General features: G+C 44.1%; 1 protein-coding gene across 1 annotated transcript in view; it reads right to left on the minus strand.

The window, feature by feature from the left end:
- The window catches only part of SPTB (spectrin beta, erythrocytic), a 280,750-nt gene that overhangs the window by 104,525 nt on the left and 154,227 nt on the right, over positions 1-21,998 (minus strand). Inside the window, exons 13-15 of the mRNA XM_086937103.1 lie at positions 16,247-16,397; positions 13,979-14,849; positions 7,259-7,396 (exon numbers count right to left, since the gene is read on the minus strand). Of these exons, the coding sequence (XP_086793229.1) occupies positions 7,259-7,396; positions 13,979-14,849; positions 16,247-16,397 (1,160 nt within the window). The remainder of the gene's footprint in view (positions 1-7,258; positions 7,397-13,978; positions 14,850-16,246; positions 16,398-21,998) is intronic.

Here is a 21,998-nt window from a genome sequence, read left to right on the forward strand (position 1 = left end):
TGAAATCTGAATCAATGGAGTGTGATTTTTTCTTCTTGTCTGGATTATTGTAAAATGCACGGTCTGCTTTACTCACCGGCACCAGCTGCAAGTGCACGCCTCCCGCTGAATTCTAACAGACCTCTTTGTTATATATATATATATATATATATATATATATATATATATATATATATATATATATATATATATATATATATATATATATATATATATATATATATATATATATATATATATATATATATATAAATATATCCTGCTCCAAAACACCCTCTCCCAGCCGGGAAGAAAGTAGCAGCACTCGCGATATTGTTATCAGGTTTTAGTTTATTTTCAACGCTTCACAAACGCGTTTCGGGTTTCTCCCTTCTTCCCCCGGCTGGGAGAGTGTGTTTTGGAGCAGGATATTGACACGGAGCACCACCGTGCAAGCGGCACCCACCTACAAGTGTCCCTTAGTTGGAAAGGTGCAGAGGAGCGAGAATATATATATATATATATATATATATATATATATATATATATATATGAATTTCAAAGTTTTACCGTAGTAAGCATCACACGCACTCGGTAAGATACAGCTAGTGAAGGTTTATTTCCAAAGTCACGCGTGACTTTGGAAATAAACCTTCACTAGCTGTACCTTACCGAGTGCTTGTGATGCTTACTACGGTAAAACTTTGCAATTCATTGAACTTACTCGGCGGTGGGGTCTGCCGAGACTGACACGCCACCTGACCACGGGAATTGGATCCCAGAAACTAACCCTCTTGCAACTATTTCATATATATATATATATATATAGCACACTCCTCCGTTTTGGCGAAAGAAATGGGCGCACACTCGCTGCCTTCCACAATTATTTATTCAATCTTTAACAGCTTGGAAACAAACAACGATCAACGCGTTTCAGTGCTCCTGGCACCTTGCTCACGATCACTTGTTTACATTTTTTTACTTCTTTTAAAGTAACCAATAACATGGATGTTACCTCACATCCTGTTTTACTCTAGGCATTGTGGATATTGTAGTTTTTAATAAAAAAAGAGTCTATTGGTGAAGTTGGGTCCTCTAGTTCAGTGCTTTTTACTATTGATAGTTTTAGATATTCATTGCATCATGAATATTTCTCGTTTTGAATCATGTTCTTGTTGTTTATATCCCTCCAGTGGGATTACTTGACTAGCAGCCAGTTTATCAGAGATCATTGCATGTTTTCTGACCCTGTGGTTCATTTGGTTGTTCTCCTGTCCTTCCATGCACGTGTCATGTGTCGCTCATCTCTTCTTGGCTCTTCACCAGCTCCTTATGATTTCTTACACGAGGTGGATGTACAACTCCTCCGATTGGTTCAGGCCGTGTGGATATAAGGTTCTGAAATTTAGGATGTGTCGCGATTCTTTTTTGCGCATGATTTTTTCACGATCTCCTCCCCGTATGTTCTTCGGTATGGTCTCTATCCCGAAGAATTTTAGTTTTTGCCAATCAGCATTGTGCTTCTGCTCCATGTGTTTTGCCACCGCATTTGCTCTGTCCTTGTGTGTCGTGGCTCTTGCATGTTCCATTATCCGCTTTTTGAGCTCTCCCTTGGTGCTTCCTACATACATCAGGGGGCATGGGCATACTACGCCATAGACCGTGAAATCTGTCGTGCAAGTGATTAGTTGTTTTATCTGCCATTTTTTGTTGTCAGGTAGCGGTATTTCTTTGGTGGGTTTGGCAATTTGGCACATTTTACAGTTGTAACATTTTACAAAGCCTGTGGTTTTCAACCATTCTTTCTTTTTGCTTGTGCTGCAATGGCTGTGAATCAGTTGATCTTTCAGATTTGGGGCTCTTCTATAGGTCACCTCCGGATGTGAGCCCACTATTTTTCCTACTGTATCATCTAGATGGAGTATTTTCCAATTTTTTCTCATTATTTTTACAAGTTCTTTACTGTTTTCTGAGTAATCCATGATTAGTCGGATTGGTTCTCGTGTACATTTTTCTTTTTCAGTTGATTTTGTCAGACACTCCTGTCTTGTTTTTGCGTTTGCCTTTTGCCAGCACTTTTCAATATTTCCCCAATTGTATTGACGATTTTTAAATCTTTGTTTTGCTTTGGTGCTGTGTTCCTGCCATTCTGTGTCTTCACTGCATATCCTCCTAATTCGGAGGAACTCTCCATAGGGTATGCTGGAGATAAGGGATGCTTGGTGGCAACTCGTTGCTTCCAATGTAGCATTGGTGGCTGTTGCTTTTCTGTGAAGCGTCGTGTGGATATGGTTTTCCTTGACATAAATACGAGTGTCCAGAAAGGTGATTTCAGTGTTGCTGATCTCGTAAGTGAAGGATAATCCGGCCGTTCTTGTGTTGATGATGTTGAAATACTCCTGGAATTCATCTTTAGTTCCTTCCCAAATAATCAGCAGGTCGTCTATGAACCTTATCCAACACATGACCTTACTTGTGAATTTGTCAAATTCTGGTGCCCAAGCTATTTCCTTTTCCCAGTACCCCATCGTGAGACAGGCGTAATTGGGACTAAATGAAAAACCCATTGCGGTTCCGCTGCATTGTCTGTATATTTCTTCACCGAACAGGAAGATGTTTTGTGATAGGCATAATTCCATCATGTCCAACAACATTTGATTATGATTTTTGTACACGATGTCTCTTTGTTGTAGGAAATAATTGCAAGCTTTAAGACCCAGGTTATTTTGTATATTTGTATACAATGATACAACATCCATAGATATTAGTTGATAGCTTTCTTGCCATGGGATATTTTCTAGTCGTCTCAACAAGTCATTGGTGTCCTGTATGTATGAGCTCAGTTCTGTTACATGGGGTTTGAGAAAGTAATCTATGTAGTTTGAGATTGGTTCTAGCAAAGAGCCCTTTGCCGATAATATCGGTCTGCCTGGTGGTTTGTTGCGGTCCTTATGTACCTTAGGAAGGAAGTATATTGTTGCCGTGATTGGGTAGCTGGTTGTGAGATATTTTTCTTCATCACTGTCAATGAGATTATTTAATTTCCATTGTCTCAATTTTTCATCTACCTTGGTCTTTATTTCTTGAGTTGGATTTGTTCTAAGTCTTTCATAGTATCTCGTATCTTTTAATTGACGGTGTGCCTCGGTGATATATGAGTTTTTGTCCCAGATCACAATATTTCCGCCTTTATCGGCCATTTTTATCTCAATTGAGTCATCGTTGCAAAGGTTTTCTAACCCTTTCCGTTCTTCTTGGGTTAGATTATCCTGATATTTGGATCCTTTGATTTTATATAGGTCCTGAATTACTGCTTCTTGGAAAGTGTCCACCTTATTGCCCGGTGGTAACTGAGGATAGAATTTCGATTTGGGTTTCAGATTGCTGATGCCTGCTCCCTTTTGTGTGATTGCTTGACTCAACGTTATTTCTTCCCCATTCATGGTGTCAAGGTTCAGGAGGGTAGTCAAGGCTTCTGCATCTCTTGCCTGCAACTCTGGGGTGTCCTGGTTTGTCATTTCGGTGCTCTTACCGCTTTTATATTTGTTTTCCTCAAAGAATTTGGCTAGTTTAATCTTTCTCACGTAAAGGTATAGATCAATCCTTGCCTGGGCGATATTCATTTTCTTTTTTGGGCAGAAGTTGATGCCTCGTTTGAGAAGCTTCATTTCAGTCTCAGTGATTGTTTTTTTAGAGAGGTTTATGATTTGTAACTCGTTCATTATTTCCCCTTCTTCTGGCGCATGCTCCTTGTTTCCGTGCCTATCTTCTCGGATGATTGTTCTGTTCCGCTTGCCCCTTCTTGTTTTCTTCTGTTTGTTGTCCACCGTCTGCCTCTTCCTCTTCCTCTCTGTTGATTCTGTGCGCCTCTGCTCTGTTCCCATTGCCTCTGTTGTAGCACGAGGCGCATATCCCCTAAAAAAGGCATCCTTTCTGTGTTTGCTGATGCCCCTTGTTGTGCGTCATTTCCATCTGCGGATATGAGTGAGCATGAGGATGAGGCACTGCTTGACAAATTAGTGCCTCGTCTTTGTGGAGACATTTGTTTAATGAAGTCATATTTTCTCGAGAAGGTGAAAATGCAGCCGTCCTCATAATCCACTGTGTCCCTTATAAATTTGTTGTGTTTGCGTTCTCGTACTGTTTCCTCATGTTTGGTTATTTGACTGTCTAATTCCTCCTTGAATTTAGTCATTTCGCTGTTCAATTTGAGTGAGATGATTTCCTTTTCCATTTCCTTGAGTTCCTCCTGTATTTTATTTAGGCTGATTTCTATGTGTTTTACCAGAATTGCAACCAGTCCCAGGGAGGATTGGAGGATGAACTCACCCCATTCCTCTAACAGTTCGTTTGAAGTGTCTTGATGGCTAGGCATTAGCATTATCCTTAATCCTCTTGGTATCATTTTTGCCTCCAAGTATTTCTGTAGAGCAATAAATTCCCAGGACTTATTAATTTCTTTGCGGCTTAATTTTTCCCACAATCTCAATTTGCTTTTTACATCCGATTTTTGCGTATCTGCTTTGGTTGGTTTGTCACCTTTGTCTCTTTCGACATTGCCCTTGACAAACATCGTTGTTAACATTTCACCTCTTTTTGCTGCCCTTTGTTCCATTTTGTTTCCAAAGTCGCTGTGTGCTTAAATACAATTTACCGTGGCACGTGGAAAGGCAGCGCCCGTTCTCTTATGCTTTCAATAAGTGGGAAAGTTCATGCGCGCATCATACTGTGATGATATCATGCTCGCGCCCTTCAAATCCCAAAGCACAGACGATCGGCACCAAACTGACAGACTTCCTGATTAGTACGTTTCATTAACCGCTCCGCTCTTCCTTGACACAGTCACACGCTTACCTTCTCTTCAAGCGTTGTGTGTGTCCCGAGCTGCGGTGACCTCTTCCCGTCAGCGTTCACTCCGGCTGGGTAAATTCAAATCTTCACACGCCGGTTCCTGCTTTCCCAGCCACTTCGAGCGCTCGATGTGGGTGCGTTTCCCTACGGCGGAACCTCGCCGTTCAATATAGCACACTCCTCCGTTTTGGCGAAAGAAATGGGCGCACACTCGCTGCCACCTGACCACGGGAATTGGATCCCAGAAACTAACCCTCTTGCAACTATTTCATATATATATATATATATATATATATATATATATATATATATATATATATATATATATATATATATATATATATATATATATATATATATATATATATATATATATATATATGTGTGTGTGTGTATGCATATATATTCATATGTATATTTATAATTATATATATACACATACACAGATATATATAATATATACATAAATATGATATTTATATATATATATACACACATATGTACAGATGTATGCAGATGTATACATGCTCACGCAACACAGCCTCTATATTACGACACACAGAACAGGACTGGCACTCACCCGCAGCCTTCAAGTGAAACTAGACTCTGTACTCCTCACAATGCAAGCTAGTTAATATGGTCCATCTTTGCAAAGTTGTAGTTCTTCCAATGGACAAAGCTTTAAAACTGGCTATTACTTTCAAATATTTAATTTTATTTTTCTAAGCCCCAGACACATGAATTTCACTGGTCATGAGTGCCTAGTTGGAGCACAGAAGGTATTGAGCACCAAACATTTTTCTACCATACCATTCAAAAACCAGTGTCTTCTTAACTGTTCAACAAACAGAATCTTATTGCAAGGGTCATCCCTTTCTGGTGCGAACTACTGGCCCTGGAAACCATTTTATGCTAAACAACCTCCATGTGTTCACGGCTGGAGGTATGGGTGGTCTATGGTTTAAAAATGGTTAAAATAATACAAACTGAAGACATATGATACTATGGTAGTATGGTATTGATTAATGGCTACCACTTTCCTCCAACTCGCTGTACTCATTGTATTGGGCTTGAAAGGATTTAAGGGAAGGGAGAGTGACCACTGCTGGGATTTGAGCCTGCGATCTTCAGGGTATACACAGAGATCTGCACCAGACCTCATAAGAGTAGATAGATCCAGGAGGCCTTATAAATGTACCCATCACTGGCCATTCCAAAGTTGCATCATTCAACTGTCCAGATCCTGGTTACAAATAAAGTCCCAGCTTTACAAACAGCTCATGGAGTGCAGCACAGCAAGGGAAGTTGCGGCACTGAATGAACGGGAGAGAGCTGGACTGTGCCATATTTACAAAGGTATGGTGCTGTTCAGCTCTCCCCCTGCGTTGGTGCACTTGTGGCTACTAAGCACCAACGCAGGCACCCATCCACCATGGTGCAAGGGTGCCTGCATTATGGATAGGATGGTTCTTGTGCAGAAAGCGGTATCCAGGGCCCACTGACCGTAGCGGGCATCAGGCGTTTTCCCAGGAGGCTTGAAGGGTGGGGCCGGTTTTGCAGCAGTGGAGGCCAGTTATTTACTGGTGGACTTTTTTGCAGCGTTGCTGGAATATAGACCTCCATTAACAAAAGCAGCAGTGCCTCACACTTGCTCATACCTCCACCTTGGGGGCTGGCTGGTCTGACAAAAATAGCCAGGGCTGCTTAGGGTTCCCAGCCTGGCCCTTGCGGTATCTTCCTTAATGCATAATGCAGCACACATGGAGAGAGTAAGTAACCTGGAGAAATAAAGATATTTCTCCTTACACTAGCCTAGGGTAAGTACACCGTTTTGCCGCAACCCAGGTGTGCAGACTTAAATAATTCTGCTATGCATCAAAATACATGGGTGGATACCAGGGAACTACCATGCTCCACCCATGTTACGCCGGTGCACCGCCTTTTCCTACTTTTTTTTTTTTACACTGTAATGTGAAGCCTCCCAAATTTAGTTTTGAGTGGCTTTGTGAGTACCAAAAAATATTTTGCGCCAGGCTACACCAGAAATAGTGATGCAGCCTAGACGCAAACGTTTAGTAAAACTGGCCCAAAGGTCCAGTACAACAAAACCTGGGAGGCTATAGAGTTACTTCCTACGCTCCTCCTTCTGTAATTCTTTTCCTGCCCCTCGGTCTTGATCCAGGCTGGCCAAAGCTCGGAAGAGCATTGAAGACCCACCTTTTCTATTTAGCCTCTACATACCTAGCCCATCAACTACTTTAAGGAAACTGTTTGACGTCTCACCGGATTCTTTCGAAGAGAAAGCAGCCACTTAGTGGCATAAGTGCTTTATTAAAAAACAAACAAATTCAGATCTCGTTACTCACATTTTTCTGCAGCAGGCACATTAGCCCAAGGTGCTACCCTATCAGATCTCAAACAAAGTTACCTGTTGTTCAGGTGGTCTTGGCACTGTTTTACTTCGAGGCTGCCTGGATGTCCGGTCTCTATTAGATGTTGGGAAGCTTGATTGACACCGTCGATCCGAGAGGCCAAAGTGTTCATCTCTTGATCCAAGATTTCAAACCTACAAATACATTCACAGCATTGTAATGATCTCTGTTAAAGCAGAAGCTGCCCAAAAGTTTCAACCTCTGCACATTACTACTACACCCAATGCCCCATTTGGAAATAGGGCTTTCTCAATGGCAGCAACTAAAATAGTGGGACACTGGGTGCTCAACCCTCATTACTCAGTTTTAGAAAAAAGCAGAATACCTGGCTGTACATAGTTAAAAACCTGGTTTTACGTTTGTAAGTTTAGTTGTTCTAACAATTTATGATTGTTGTGGTCATGCAGCACCATGAATCTTCTGCATCAGTACACACTATAAGTAACGCATAAAATAATGTCACTTACCATTACATATCATAACGTATCAACAGAGCCACGTATGAAGTACGGTGCCTTACTGTCAAAAAGAATGATTTATAATTTTGAAGGTTAACAAACCTTCTATTCCTGTTGCATAATGCCATCACTCCCTTCCCACAGGCACTGTATATATGTGTATGTCATTTTAAATAAATAATTTGGTTAATTTTGCTATTAGTTCTTTGTGGTTATGTTATGTTATGTTATGTTATGTTATTAGGGTTCTTCTATAGCGCAACGGCTACTCCAGTAGGAGTGTCCCGGCGCTTTAGCGAAGAGGTCCTTTAAGAAGAGGAAACATAACTGAAGAATAAAAGGAACAGCGAAGTTAACTGGTAAACGGCCAGGTTTTTAATGCCTTTCTGAACGACATCAGACTAGGGGCCTGTCTGAGAGAAATGGGAAGCTCATTCCAGGCGCGCGGGGCCAGGTAATGAAATGAGCGCCCCCCTTGTCTGGTTCGCTTGATGGTCGGAACAACCATTTTAGACAAGGAGGCAGATCGCAAAGTTCTGCTCGGCTTGTAAAGAGCAAGGCGCTTCCTAATGTACCTAGGGCCTGAGTCATGAAGGGCCTTGTAGGTCAGCGTCAGGCTTTTAAAGAGAGCCCTCTTGGCTATAGGAAGCCAGTGCAGTTCCTTCAACAAGTCAGAAGCACTAGCTCGTCTAGGGAGTCCATAAATAGCCCTGGCAGCTGAATTTTGGACTACTTGAAGTCTCCTCACGAGATATTTAGGGAGTCCTAGATAGAGGGCATTTGCATAGTCCAAACGCGACCCGACAAGTGCTTGGACAATGACCCTTCGATGGTTCATAGAAATCAAGGGGAGGAATTTCCTGAGCATCCGCAGGATCCCGAAACATTTCCCCGAAAGACAGGATATTTGAGGCCCAAAGGTTAACTCATTGTCAACAATGATACCTAGATTTTTAGCCTTGGTACTTGCATTAACCGGTGGAAACAGGTCTTGTGGCCACCAACTTTTCCAGTTTGGTTCAGAGACACATCCAAAAAAAAGCAGCTCCGATTTATCGGAGTTGCATTTTAAGCCGTGTCTTTTGAACCACTCAAAGACTGCTTCTAGGCAGCCTCTGATGCGGATTCCATCGAACACCTCATTCTTGTCGTATGTGAACAAGAGCTGGGTGTCGTCAGCGTAAGACACGATCTGAGCACCGAACGACTCCGCAACCTCTGCAAGGGGGGCCAGAAAGATGTTAAAGAGCAGGGGGCTAAGAATAGACCCCTGAGGGACCCCCACTTCCAGAGTTGCCATAGCTGCGGAGTGAGGTGGCGCCCAGATCGTTTGTCGACGGCTAGCTAGAAATGATTTGAGCCAGTTCCACACCGTCCCCCGGAGACCACAATCCCAGAGTCGAATTAGGAGGGTATCATGGGGAACGGTGTCGAACGCCACCGACAAGTCCAACATGACCAACATGGCCTTTCCTCCAGTATCCAGGACCTCTCTGATGGCAGTGGTGACTTCAAGTAGCGCGGTCTCTGTGCTGTAATTCGCACGAAACCCAGATTGAGTGGGGTGCAACAGATTGTTATTCTCGATGAAGTCAGAGATAGATCTGTGCACATGTCTTTCCGCCACCTTTGCCAGAGCAGGGAGGAGAGAAATAGGCCTGTAGTTGGCATGTATGATGGGATCCAGAGCTGGTTTTTTTATGAGTGGAAGGATGAGAGCACTCTTCCAAGCCTGAGGGACTACGCCAGAAGACAATGAGGAATTAAGAATGGAATTGATGGGGACATTTAGCACAGGGGCTATTTTGTTAAGGCAAGAGACCGGGCAAGGATCTAGAGGAGAGCCCGACTTCAAGCTTGTCAGATGGTCTAATGAAGCAGCAAGGCTCAGCTGCGGGAATTCCCAGAGGGTGGGTTGTGAAGAGGAGAGGGCACCAAGAGCAGCATCCTGAGGCTGTTTTGAGTAAATGGCAAGAGAGGCTTGAATAGATGTTATTTTATCTACAAAATAATGTGCCAGTTCAGTCAGCCAAGGTTCTGAGTGAGACTGAGCAGAGATGCCTAGGGACAGAGAAGTAAAATCCTTGACAATTTTAAAGAGTTCCTTACAGGAGTTTTCAGATTCGTCTATCCGACGTTCAAGATAGGATTTTTTTCCACTCCAAATCATCTTGTGGTAAGATCTAGTTAAGTTTTTTAATTTTTCTTTCTCAAGAGGATTGTAGTCTTTCCTCCAGGCTCTTTCTGCTCTCTTGCAGTTTTGACGGGCTTCTCTAAGCTGAGATGTGAACCAAGGAGCAGAAGGACGTTTGTTTCCGGGTTTAGCGGCTTTCTCAGGCACGAGATCCGCCAGTATAGTCGTGAGCCAGTCAGTGTAATGAGCTAGATCGATTTCCACATTACCTGACAAGGTGCAGGGTGAACATGACATGGCCTGTAGTAGCATCTCATTAGAGAGCAGATGAAAAGGCCTGGAAAGTCGTTTAGCAGAGGTAGTGGGATTTGGTCTAGGGGGAGGGGTACTTAATAGGAAAAAGGAGATTAAGTAATGATCCGACCATAATACTGGCTGAGGAGCAAGTACATTAATAGGGACGGTGGAAAAAACTTGGTCCAGAGTATGGCCCTTATTATGCGTGGGATCATGAATGAAAGGTGTAAGTCCTAATGCTGTTGTGACCTCCATGAGTTTCATTGTGTCAGGATTTGTGGCCTCATCCATGTGTATGTTTAGGTCGCCTAAAAGTAAACAATGTTCTGATTTAAGACATGGGACAGAAAGTGCTACCTGTAATTCATCCAGGAAAGAACCTAAGGGACCGGGAGTTCTATATACGAGAATGCCGGTACATGCCTGGTGGGGAGACAAATGAAGTGTGAAGCCGAGCGCCTCGGTGTCCTGAATATTGTCTATCGGGAAGGTAGTGCAGTGTAGCTGGTTGTTAACTATGATAGCCACACCACCCCCGCGCCCAGATGTTCTGTCCCTCCTGATGATGGAATAGTTAGGTGGGATGGCGTTGACTAAGTCAGGGGCCGAGGTATCACTAAGCCAAGTCTCTGTGAGAAAGAGGCAGGGTATATTAGAGTTATCGAGCAAATTCCAAATATCTAGCGAATGACAGCCTAGGGAACGTGTGTTAAGGAGTAGGCAGGTGGTAGTGATAGGTTGATGGATCAAAATCGGCTTGTTGTGTATAGGAAAGCGCCATCCGCACTCAGTGCAACCTTTCCTAAGGGCACGGCAACCAGGAAAGACAGAGTGGCAGCGACCTACCGGAGGACGCATATTTAAGAGGGTCTCTGAGGAGTAAGAGAAACACATAGCTAAAGCCGAGAAGAGTAAGGCACCAACCAAAGGTAAATGCCAGCCAGCCGTCCTGCCCCGTCTGCTGCCGGAACGCTAACGGGCGCAGACGGGCTGACTCTGGCGTGACTCCGGCGCTGAGGAGGCGCGTCCGCAAACGCGACCGCTAGCGCGGAGAACGACCGTTTCCTTAAGTACAGGAGACTGGAGCGCTCTCACAGCTCTCGCCCCCTCACCCAATATGGCCGCCGTAGAATCTGTTTGCTCTGGACTTTTTGTTCAGGACTTTTTAAAACCAATGGAGGAAAATAAGACCCACCCCTCTCAATTCACAGAGACCCTTTTAGGTAAAAAATAAAAGTAAAAATCTGGGCAGAGATTTACATCTCTGCCTGAACTTATATCAATGTTTTTCCCTTTTCACTAATTTTCCAATTGGGATGCCTACAAAGCTGCGCTCAGTCGATGTTTCTAGGTGCACTATTGGGAATGCCCTATGTTTATTCCCATAAAAACCTATTCCTACTATATGGAGTTTTTTATAGCATAGAAGTCCGCCCAGGAGAAATGGAGTCTTCTTTGAAAAGACACACTTTACCCCTATGGAGAAAGTCCTTCTCCAGCACCACCACTTAGTCTGAGAGTGATAGCTTCCCCTTTCCATCCTGGAAACGCGAGTTACTCCAGCCCTTAGATGAAGAAAATCACTCAATATTTGCAGGTGGAAAGAGGTGGGCGGGCAGGTCGGGAAGGGGACCCAAACTTCTAAGTAAACATGGCTTGGAATACCCACTTCTTACCCCTTCAGTGGTATTTACTACAGCAGATTGCTGTGCTCATGGGGAGCACTTGTGGTGGGAAAATCAACAGTAGTAGATTCATATAGACCTACCAAGAATCCCTTTGTGAGATCCATACAGACATAAATAAGGTATTTTCAACAGTAAACTTATGTTTACGGCCAAAAACATCTTTGTGAATAGGGACCAAAATGTTTGAGATATAGGTTTTTGAACAGCCCCAAACTTAACAAATGATCTACTGATTCTGCAAGATCGGATTGATTGTTTTTGAAGTCAGTGACCTCTATTTAAATTTCACAGCCAATCACACTGGCTTCAATATTGTAGGTAGTTCTTAAAGTCCACCCACAGGGACTTGGCAGTTGGTTGAATTGGCCCAGTGAATTGTTCTGGTTAAAATTACACCATTATAAGTATCCCAACCACTCCAAACCCATTAAACTTAGGAAATTGTAATGGATTACCATTAGATACTTCACAGTGGATTCTTGGCCATCTTTACTTCCATAAATACACACGTTCATAGATTTAACCCCAGAACAGTGTGCTGCACAAACACCACAAGAGCTAGTAGATTTCAGGTCTAGTGCAAGTAAAGAGTCAGAGCTGCAAGCACTGGAAGAGAGTTTCACAGAGTCCACTGTCTTGGGGCTGTCAAACCTAATCCAATGTAACACCATTGGCAGTGTTGTGGGCCCTGCCAAGGAATTGTGGCCCTTACCCTGTATCTGTGTCAGAATGGGTCTACTATAGACAATTGCTGGTTTCTCGGGTATCCTTACTGGGATTGGCAGTCATGCCTGGGGGACTCAGCTGCCATTTTTTGCAACCACAAGGATTTTCTTTCCCCTAGCTGACAAGGCACTTTTTACATCTGGGGTCTTATGGTGATGCTCTCCATCCAGGTTTCTAAGTAAAACTGGGGGCTGTGGGTGGTTAAGGAACAGACAGGAATGTCCCTGTTTAAGGGGACTAGTAGACTGCATAAAGCCCATATTAAACCTGCAACAGCTGTGCACTATAATGCCTTTCTGTCTGAGACTGAAACCCCAAAGAGTTTGAAATGTGTAGTTGCTCCATATCCTCAATTCTCCTTACATTTTCTATTTAACATTTTGGGTATTTGATTGTGAGTATCACAATTTTATATTGATTTTGTTTTTTTAGAGTTTTCTACTGGGAAATGCCACGCAAAAAGGAATCAAATTTGAAAGGGTGCCTTGCCTACAGGGAGCAAAAATGTATTAGCTAGTAGCAAACATAGGAAACAGGTACATCATATCACTCATTTCTTGAGCACACATCGCAACAATACTGCCTCATTGTGCTTCATTAAAATGTGTTAGTAATACCAAAGTCAGTGGTACTCGAAATCTGTAGAATGAAATTGTTAAGTTGTTCTTTCAGGGATTCACAATTGTGACCTAAAGATTACTAAGTAGGGCAACCCAGTTTGCACTCAACCACTTCGATATGTGTGTGGAAGGTACTTTCCTCTAAACTGTGCAAGGATAAGAAAAGGTGCATTACTGTCTAAATGCTTTCAAATGTAATACTGCTTCCCCATTGGCTCCAACATGTTTTTGGTTTTAAGCCATCCAATATTGTTTCAGACACAACTAAACTATAGAAACAATAACATAATTTTAATATGAGCTTATTAGAAATGAATAATTCACAAGTAAAGCATTAGAATACTCCTTAATTGGAAACAAAAATGCTAAGGATGTATTAGCATTATAACATTCAGTAAATTAGAAAACGGAATACTAAAGAAATGAAAAAAGTATAACATTCACTAATTAGAAAACAAAATACGAAAGGTATAGGAACATCATATTGTTCAGTTACTAGAAATTCAAATACTAAAGAAATCTGACCATTACAACATGCAGTGATTAGAAATCTGAATGCTAAAAAATAAGAACATTACACAATTCAACAATTAGAGATCTAAATACTAAAATATTGAATGCATTATACTGTTCTGTAATTGGAACGCAGGATACTAAGAAAATCAGAGCATTTTACTATGACTAATTAGAAATCAAAATACTAAAAAGCGCATTCATAAACTGTAGTAATTAGAAATCTGAATAGATTAGTCAGATCAATATATATCCAGTAAATAGAGATCTAAATACTCACCTATGCTGAATAACCTCCAGATCCTCCAGTTCATCAGGAATTTCCATTTGCTCTAGCCATTTCTCTTTTTCACTTATCCACAGTTCACATGCATCAGTCTCACTGAAAATTGTGTAGAGCGCAAGAGCATCTTGCAACCTTTGCCTCCTTTGCTCTGCTAACGATGCAACTTCGGCAAATGCTTCCTTCAGCTTCTTTAGCCTGCTTTCAATTTCTGGTAATTCTCTTAATTCCCTGGGAAGGCTTTCAACTTGTGAAATTAAGTTCTCAATAACTTTTTGATTATTTGCAATTTCACCCATGAGGTCTTTGTGTTTCTTGACCAGTGCCTGGGTAGAATACTCATCGTGGCCCAAGTCGCTGCTAGACATAATTCGATAGGTATCTTGTAACCAAACCAGGAGCTCATCCGCATCAACCTGAAACTGGAAGAAGCTTTCCGCATCTCGGAGTCTCTTCTCACGGAAGGCTGCCAGTTCTTTCAGCTGAGCCCACATGTGCATGACTTCTTCAATCCTAGCTCTAATATTTGGTGTCGCAAAATGTCTCCTGGCGATCATGCGGTCCCCTTCTTTTACAGTTTTCTGCAAGTGTGCCTCCAGGCCTTTAAGTTCGTCTTCAAATGTGTTGTGCTTCCGTTGTAGGATCAGGATGCTGGTTAAGTCCCTACCAAAGTCCATGGAGGAATAAATCTGTTCCTTTTCTTTGATCCACCTCTCTACCTCTTCCATATCCCAGAAGAACTTCCACATGCGTTTGGACTGCTCAAGGTGCGATTTACGCTCCGCTGCTAGAGCACCAAGCTCCTGGTAGCACAGTTCGAGGTGGTTTACACGATCCCTGATCACCTGGGGATCACATGGCTGATACCCTAAAATGGAAAAGGGAATTTTTAAATGCAGGCTTTATTCCACATTACTATTGCAACAAGTCTACACATAATTAAACAGTAAATCTCAGGATCCACAGGCACTTGCCTACACATTTGGAAATTTACAGTGGTTTACACAGTTCAAAAATGTTCCAGGCAAACAAGTGCATAGCTCAGAACATTCAGAATGTATGTACTTAAACATGTGGTTTTCATATACATTTGATGTATATGCTAAGTGTGGGTGGAGTTCGCAGACTGACCTCCGCGAAGTGACAAAAAAACTCTCCTAAGCTACCTGGAGTTCCGCGAGTTGCGGAATGGGTTAACTTGCGTCGTTCAAACAGATTTTTAGTTCCAGGTGTTTGTCTCATGCTGTAAAATCAGTGCGAACAGCATCTTGCACAGTGCAAGATGGTGCTGCTTTTTTCTGACGATCGATTAGAAGTTCTACACAAGCAGCAGCTTCCTCAACACAAACAGAAAGGTTCTCAACGCGAGCAGTAGCGACCATCCGCGACGGTCCGCGTTGAGAAATTCCACTGGGAAGTGGTCTAGCGTTGGATTTTATTTGCTCGTGCGAGCGTGGAAAAAACTCGGCTCTGCAGAGTGGAGTTTTTCTGAACTCCCCAAGCTCCGCAGGCGTGGAGTGCAAAAAACTCTGCAAACTCCTTGAATGGAGCGGAGATCACCGCCCAGCCTTAGTATATGCATGTTTTTACTAAAAAGAATCTGGGTGGAATTTACATACTTCAGACAAGTTGTATGTGTTGGGTGAGCAATTTTGTGGTATTTCACACAAAAAAGATTGTTTTAGTTTCAGCTAGTACATCTTGTAAACATTGAATAGGGTTTACCTGCTTCTGTTTCTGAGCTGCACTGCTTCAAATATAGACCGGGTAAATGTTTTCCTATCTGTACTTTCGAAAAATAAAGCGCTAACTCTAAAGAATATTGGGTTGTGTGACCAATGGTTTGTGTATCAAAGGGACTTTGCGACAAACAGGTAATGCACAGTGCACATTGTTCTGATCATAATCCACACAGAGTCAGAATTGCAATTCTAGGGCAGACTTGTGTACTTATGATCACTCAAAACTTTTTGGTGGGGCAAAGAAGAGTCAAATATACTACCAATTATTTTTACTTATTGGAATGGGACTGCTTATTCGTTCAAAGAGCATTATTACACGGGGCTTAACAAAAGACTTAGCTATGTTGTGTAGCAAATTCTTCTTTTGTTTTTGATCTATTCAAGCTGACAAAGATGTTCCTTGTTCAAGAAAGCATGTTCTCCCAGCTTTTTGAGATGTTGGACTGCCTCACAGGCCCAGTTTCTAATCATAGCAATAATAAATGAGATATTACATTGAATGTTCATAAAAAGTCACACTTACCATCCCCGTTCGCAAACTTCAAAGCAGCTGCATTGACAGACCTCACTTTCTCTGCCTGGGCTGCGATATCCGCTTCCATTAGTGCGTGCTTTTGGAGCAGGTCCTCCACCTCCAGCAGGTGCTTTCCGATGTCTGGTGATAGGAGTTGACCCTGAGAAGTCCCAAGGATAAAGTGATGCAGGTCAGAAACCATGACTGAACAGGGGCTGCAGATCATTATGAGGGGTAACATTTGAAACAAGCATTGGCATAGCCAAAAGGTCTCGCTTTTGGGACCTTATAAGTATTTAGTTATGCAGCACAATATCCTTGGTGCAACAACATTAACTTTTGCATGGTTAAACACTTATAAGGCCCCAAAGGCGAGACCTATTGGCTATGCCAATGCTTGTTTTTTTTATTAAAAGGACAAGCAGTGCTATCAGGCTCCGGCTGCCACTTAGAGGTGTGTAGAGAGAGAGAGGTGTGTAGAGAGTGAGAGAGAGGTGTGTATAGAGAGAGAGAGAGAGGTGTGTAGAGAAAGAGAGAGAGGTGTGTAGAGAGAGAGAGGTGTGTAGAGAGGTGGGTAGAGAGGCGGGTAGAGAGAGGGGTAGAGAAAGAGAGGGGTAGAGAGAGAGGGGTGCAGAGAGGGGTGTAGAGAGAGGGGTGTAGAGAGAGGGGTGTAGTGAGAGAGAGGGGTAGAGAGAGGTAGAGAGAGAGAGGTAGTGTTATGTATACAACGGTCACCAAATTTTGGGATCAAGCAAGCATAAGAATTCTTATTTAAAAACACGGAAATGGACCAGGAGCCAACTACTAAATCTGACCGCTGCAAAGAGAGAAGATGATATACAATTTGGTATGGGGTAGCTGGTCTTACTGAAAACTGCTTACTGTGCTTAAAATTTTTTTTTTAAAAAAGAACTGTGGTCTTGTACCTTTATACTTAAATAGCATAAAGTGAAATATCAAAAGAATAGTTTAGGACCAATCATAGATTATCCAGAGGTGCAACGGAATACAACAATCGGTGAAGAAGACAGATGCAAACTCTTGATCTGCATAGTGGTGAAGAAAGGGGGAAGACATCCGGAGACACGTAACATCACATATTCAAGAAAAGGAGTACAAATATGCCAAACCAGCAAGGACAGCCTCACCAAAAGCATACTTGGTACTACATAACTTTTAGCGAGAATGCAAACTACCTAACGATTTTAGTATGTTGAGTATTGAAGACCAGAGACTCACTGAGTAGTTTATAAACAAAGAAATACCCCAGAGCACTACTGGAGTGCCTCGTCATAAATAATAATCAAGACGTGGCTGCAGCATCATGGATGCATGGCGTCCAGTTAAGCAAATGGCATGATGAATACGATACTAATAATCTGTAGTTTAGGAAAAGGATAAAAAAAAGTTTTTATGACTCTCTGCTCCTGTGACCTGACCGAGAGTAAATGCGGCACTTTTGTAATTTATGCACATAAGGACTATATATAGCCTTATACAGCAGAAGCCTACAGGTACAAATTGCGTGTTAACACGATGCGGGGAATGGATACAAGACTACATGTCCCGATAGCCATATACAACAGTAGCCCACAAGCAAAAATTGCATGTTAATATGCGGCGAATGGGTACCAGGTTAATGGCCCGGTATACTCTGGGATCCGTAATACATATCATGCTCTTAATATGTCTTAAACAATGCAGATGACTAGAGCGCATCAAGTGTTTTGATACAAGTGTTAAAGCCAGCCCCGTGCCATGGAAAGGGTAGTCTGGAGCCAGCGCTTGGGAGAGCGCTGTGCTTTATGACCCTTGACAGCCAGACGGAGGAAAGACAGATGGTGGATCAGCAAGGACAGCCTCAGCAAAAGCATACTTGGTAGGGAGAATGCAAACTACCTAACGATTTTAGTATGTTGAGTATTGAAGACCAGAGACTCACTGAGTAGTTTATAAACAAATAAATACCCCATAGCACTACTGGAGTGTCTTGTCATAAATAATAATTAAGACGTGGCTGCAGCGTCATGGATGCGTGGCGTCCAGCTAAGCAAAGACACAAATGAAACTGACTAAGAGGGAGGGGCGGAGTGCGAGCAGAGGAGACTAATTACAGCAATAAAAAAACACATTTGGCAGCTGTGCACGAGCTCGTTAACGCAAGCTGCAGGCCAGAAAAAGCCTCTGGTGGCACTTTTAAAAGCCACTTACTAAATGTCTCGAAGAGACAGCATGCGCTGTCTCAGGTGAGACCTGTAAAGGAATTATGGCACAGATCTTGGTGAAAGAGGTTTTTTTACTCATGCAGAGCTGGTTGCTAAAGGCTTGTGCCAGTTGTTACTTATAATTCACCCAAAATCTGGAGTAGTAGATTTTAATGACCTATAACCTTTACCCATGAATGAATATAAAAGGTAGCTTTGAGAGTTGTGAATACAATATTGTGATAAAAAACACCAGATGCCCTCCCTCATTTTTGGTACTTTTGCTTCTTCGTTACCTCCGCCTCCTAGTCCCACAGTTGTGCAAGTCAAAGGTTCGGAAGAGCCCCGTACGGCTCTGGAAAAGAGCTGTCCTCATTGGATTTAGACATAAGGACACTTATTCTTCCAGGAGAATAAAGGCACGTCCCATGGTCTCTTCCTTCTATGTCACCACTGATCCAGGCAGTGCAGCACCTAAAGGCCAGGGAAGGCTTGCAAAGGCAGATCACAGACAGGCACATGTCAATAAAGGGTTGCCTGCTGGCTTGCCGTGTGCTACTCTTTTTTTTTTTAAATTCTTTTTATTGACAACAAAGAAATAGGTGGTGGTCATCACATTCAGGCATTAAATATCCGCATATGGGCACAGGAAATTTCAGTACATAAACAGTAATCACGGTTTAGAGGCATAGATAATAATACATCACATTGCGTTCACAGTACAAGCGGTTCGTCAATCGGGATAGTCTGGGGGGGTTCACAGATGTTACCTCTGTATTCATTCCAGTTGGTCCACACTTCTATCCATTTCCGCGGGCACCCTCGTGCCATGTACACTGTTTTTTCCTGGAGCATGCACCAGTCCATATCAGTTTTCCACAAGCCCACTCTAGGAGGCTGAACTGCCCCCCACAGCCTAGCGATGTTTCTTTTAGCAATTGCAAACCCTAGTGTCGCCCATAACCTCCCACAAGGTGACAGGTCTGTTGGTTCCCATATGTTTAACAGGCACCTCTTTGCTTCCAGTCTAAGCTCCACCCCCCAAACCTACTGCAAACAGCGGGTCACCCGGGCCCAGTAGTTAACCAGTAGTGGACACTCCCACAGTATATGGAAGTAGGTCCCCACCTCTCCGCACCCCCGCCTACAAAGCCCATCTGTGCTCCGGCCCATTCGTTGCAGTATAGTCCCTGAGAGGTATGCTCGGTGTAGGATTTTTAGCTGAATGAGCCGGAGTCTGGCCGATATGGCAACCTCCTTAGGGGAGGCAAGTGCAATTCTCCATTCTTCCTCGTCTATTTCTAGTCCGTCTGCATCCCATTTCCCTTTGAGGGGGAGCAGTAGGTCCGGGGAGTTGTTAATGATTTTTTTGTACGTGAGTGATATGGCATGTTCGGGGAGGTGGCCATCTAGAAGCCTGTCCTCTAGCAGGGAGGAGTCAGGGGGTTGCGTTCCCGCGGGGATGTTTGCCTGGAGGGAGTGCCTAACTTGTAAGTACCTGAAGTGTTCCGAGTGTGCCAGTTCGTAGGTGCGTTGGAGCGAGGCAAAGGGCACCATCCCATCCGGGCCCCACAGATCTCGAATGTGAGAGATGCCTATGAGGTCCCAGTTTCGGAACCCTTTGGTGCGACCGAGCATGCCTAGTCTTTCCGAGACCCACAAAGGAGTGGCCATCGTGAGGGTGTCAGCCCATCCTAATTTGCGTTGTACGATGTGCCACAACTGCACTGAGTGGTGCCTGGGCCCAGTCAGTGGGTATCTTCCCGGCTTGGAGTAGAGCGCAGCTTCAAGTTCCCGCCCGGCAGGATCCAGCGGTCCATTCCGTATCCTGGGTCGTTCCCATCACAGTACGTGCCGTGGTTGAGGGCTGAAAGGTGTGCAGCCCAGTAGTATTTATGGATGTCCGGGAGCGCTATGCCTCCGTCGAACCATCCCAGAGTCAATTTCTGAAGGGATATGCGGGGCGTTCCAGACCACAGCAGTTCCCTCTGTGTGGCCTCAATGGACGCGAAATAGGAGTGCGGAACAAGGTCTGGGTAGTTTTGTAGGGCGTATAGAAACCTTGGCAACGCCATCATTTTGAAGAGCGCCGCCCGCCCAAGGAGGGATAGCAGGAGCTGTCGCCAGGAGGCAGCGTCCCTTTTGAATCGTTGCAAAGGCGGGAGAAGGTTCCTTTCGTATCTGGTCGTCGTTTCCTTGGAAATAAAGATGCCAAGGTAACGGAACCCCTCTGTGGCCACCGCGATCGGGCAGTTTCTAGGGAGCATGGGAGTGTCGCCTCGCAGGACATATAGTAAGGACTTGCCCCAGTTGATGCTGTAGCCTGAGTTTTTCCCGAAGCTGGTGAAAATATCCATGGCCACTATTAGGGACTTACGAGGTCTTGTGAGATAAAGGAGGACGTCGTCCGCATAGAGCGAGATCCTGTCCTCCCACCCGTCAGCCCAGCGTATCCCCCTCAGGGACAGATCCTGCCTGATCCACGCGGCCAGGGGCTCAAGTGAGAGGGCAAAGAGGAGGGGCGATAGGGGACACCCCTGTCGCGTTCCTCGTCCGAGTTCAAATACTTCTGAGATTTTGTTGTTTACAGAGACCTGAGCCAAGGCCGCCGAGTAAAGGAGGCGCACCCACCCCATAAAGCTCGGGCCGAAGCCCAGCTTGTGGAGGACCGCCATCGTGTATGGCCATTCGAGCGTATCGAACGCCATTGCCGCGTCTAAAGATATCACTACCGCGTCCTCCTGGAGGGCATGGCATCTACCCAGCACTCCGTGTAGCCTACGGAGGTTAAGTGCTGTGTTGCGGTGGGGCATGAAGCCAGACTGGTCCGGGTGGACCAGAACGGGCAGGACAGGTTTGAGCCTGTTTGCGAGGACTTTGGCTATAATTTTGGGCTCTGCATTGAGTAGAGATATGGGCCTGTAGGAGGCACAAGAGTCCCTTGGTTTCCCTTCCTTGGGGATGGCCACTATTGTTGCAATACACTGATCACAAGGTAAAACGCCCCTTTCCCTGCTCTCCTCAAACATCCGCTTTAAGTAAGGACTGAGGCCGCCAGGTGTGAGTTTGTACAGTTCTATTGGCAAGCCGTTTGGCCCCAGCGCTTTTCCCGGCCGGAGGTCCCCAATCGCCCGGGCCAGTTCCTCCACTGTGAGCGGCTCTTCCAGGGCGTCTCGCTCCGCGTCCGAGAGGGTGGGCATTCGGATGTCGGTCAGCATGGAGACCGAGTTTTCCTCTGGCCTGTCCGAACCTCTGCTGTATACCTCTCGGTAGTGTGAGGCGAATTCCCTAACTATGGCACGAGGTTCCGTAATTACGGCTCCAGACTCAGTCTTGAGCTCTGTGACTATTCTTTGAGCCTGCAGTTTTTTTGTCTAGCCAGGCTATAAGCTTCCCTGCCTTGTCCCCTTGGTCGTAGAGTCTACCCTCTTTATCTCTAGCTATAGTCTTGGCAGGGTCAGTGACACGGGCCCTGTATTCCACCGCCTTAAGTTCCATAAGGTGGATTGCCCCTGGCTCACCCCCAGCATGAGCCTCCATTTCCAGCTCCAGGAGGT

Source organism: Lissotriton vulgaris, chromosome 9, assembly GCF_964263255.1.
Source record: "Lissotriton vulgaris chromosome 9, aLisVul1.2, whole genome shotgun sequence".
Taxonomy (NCBI): domain Eukaryota; kingdom Metazoa; phylum Chordata; class Amphibia; order Caudata; family Salamandridae; genus Lissotriton; species Lissotriton vulgaris.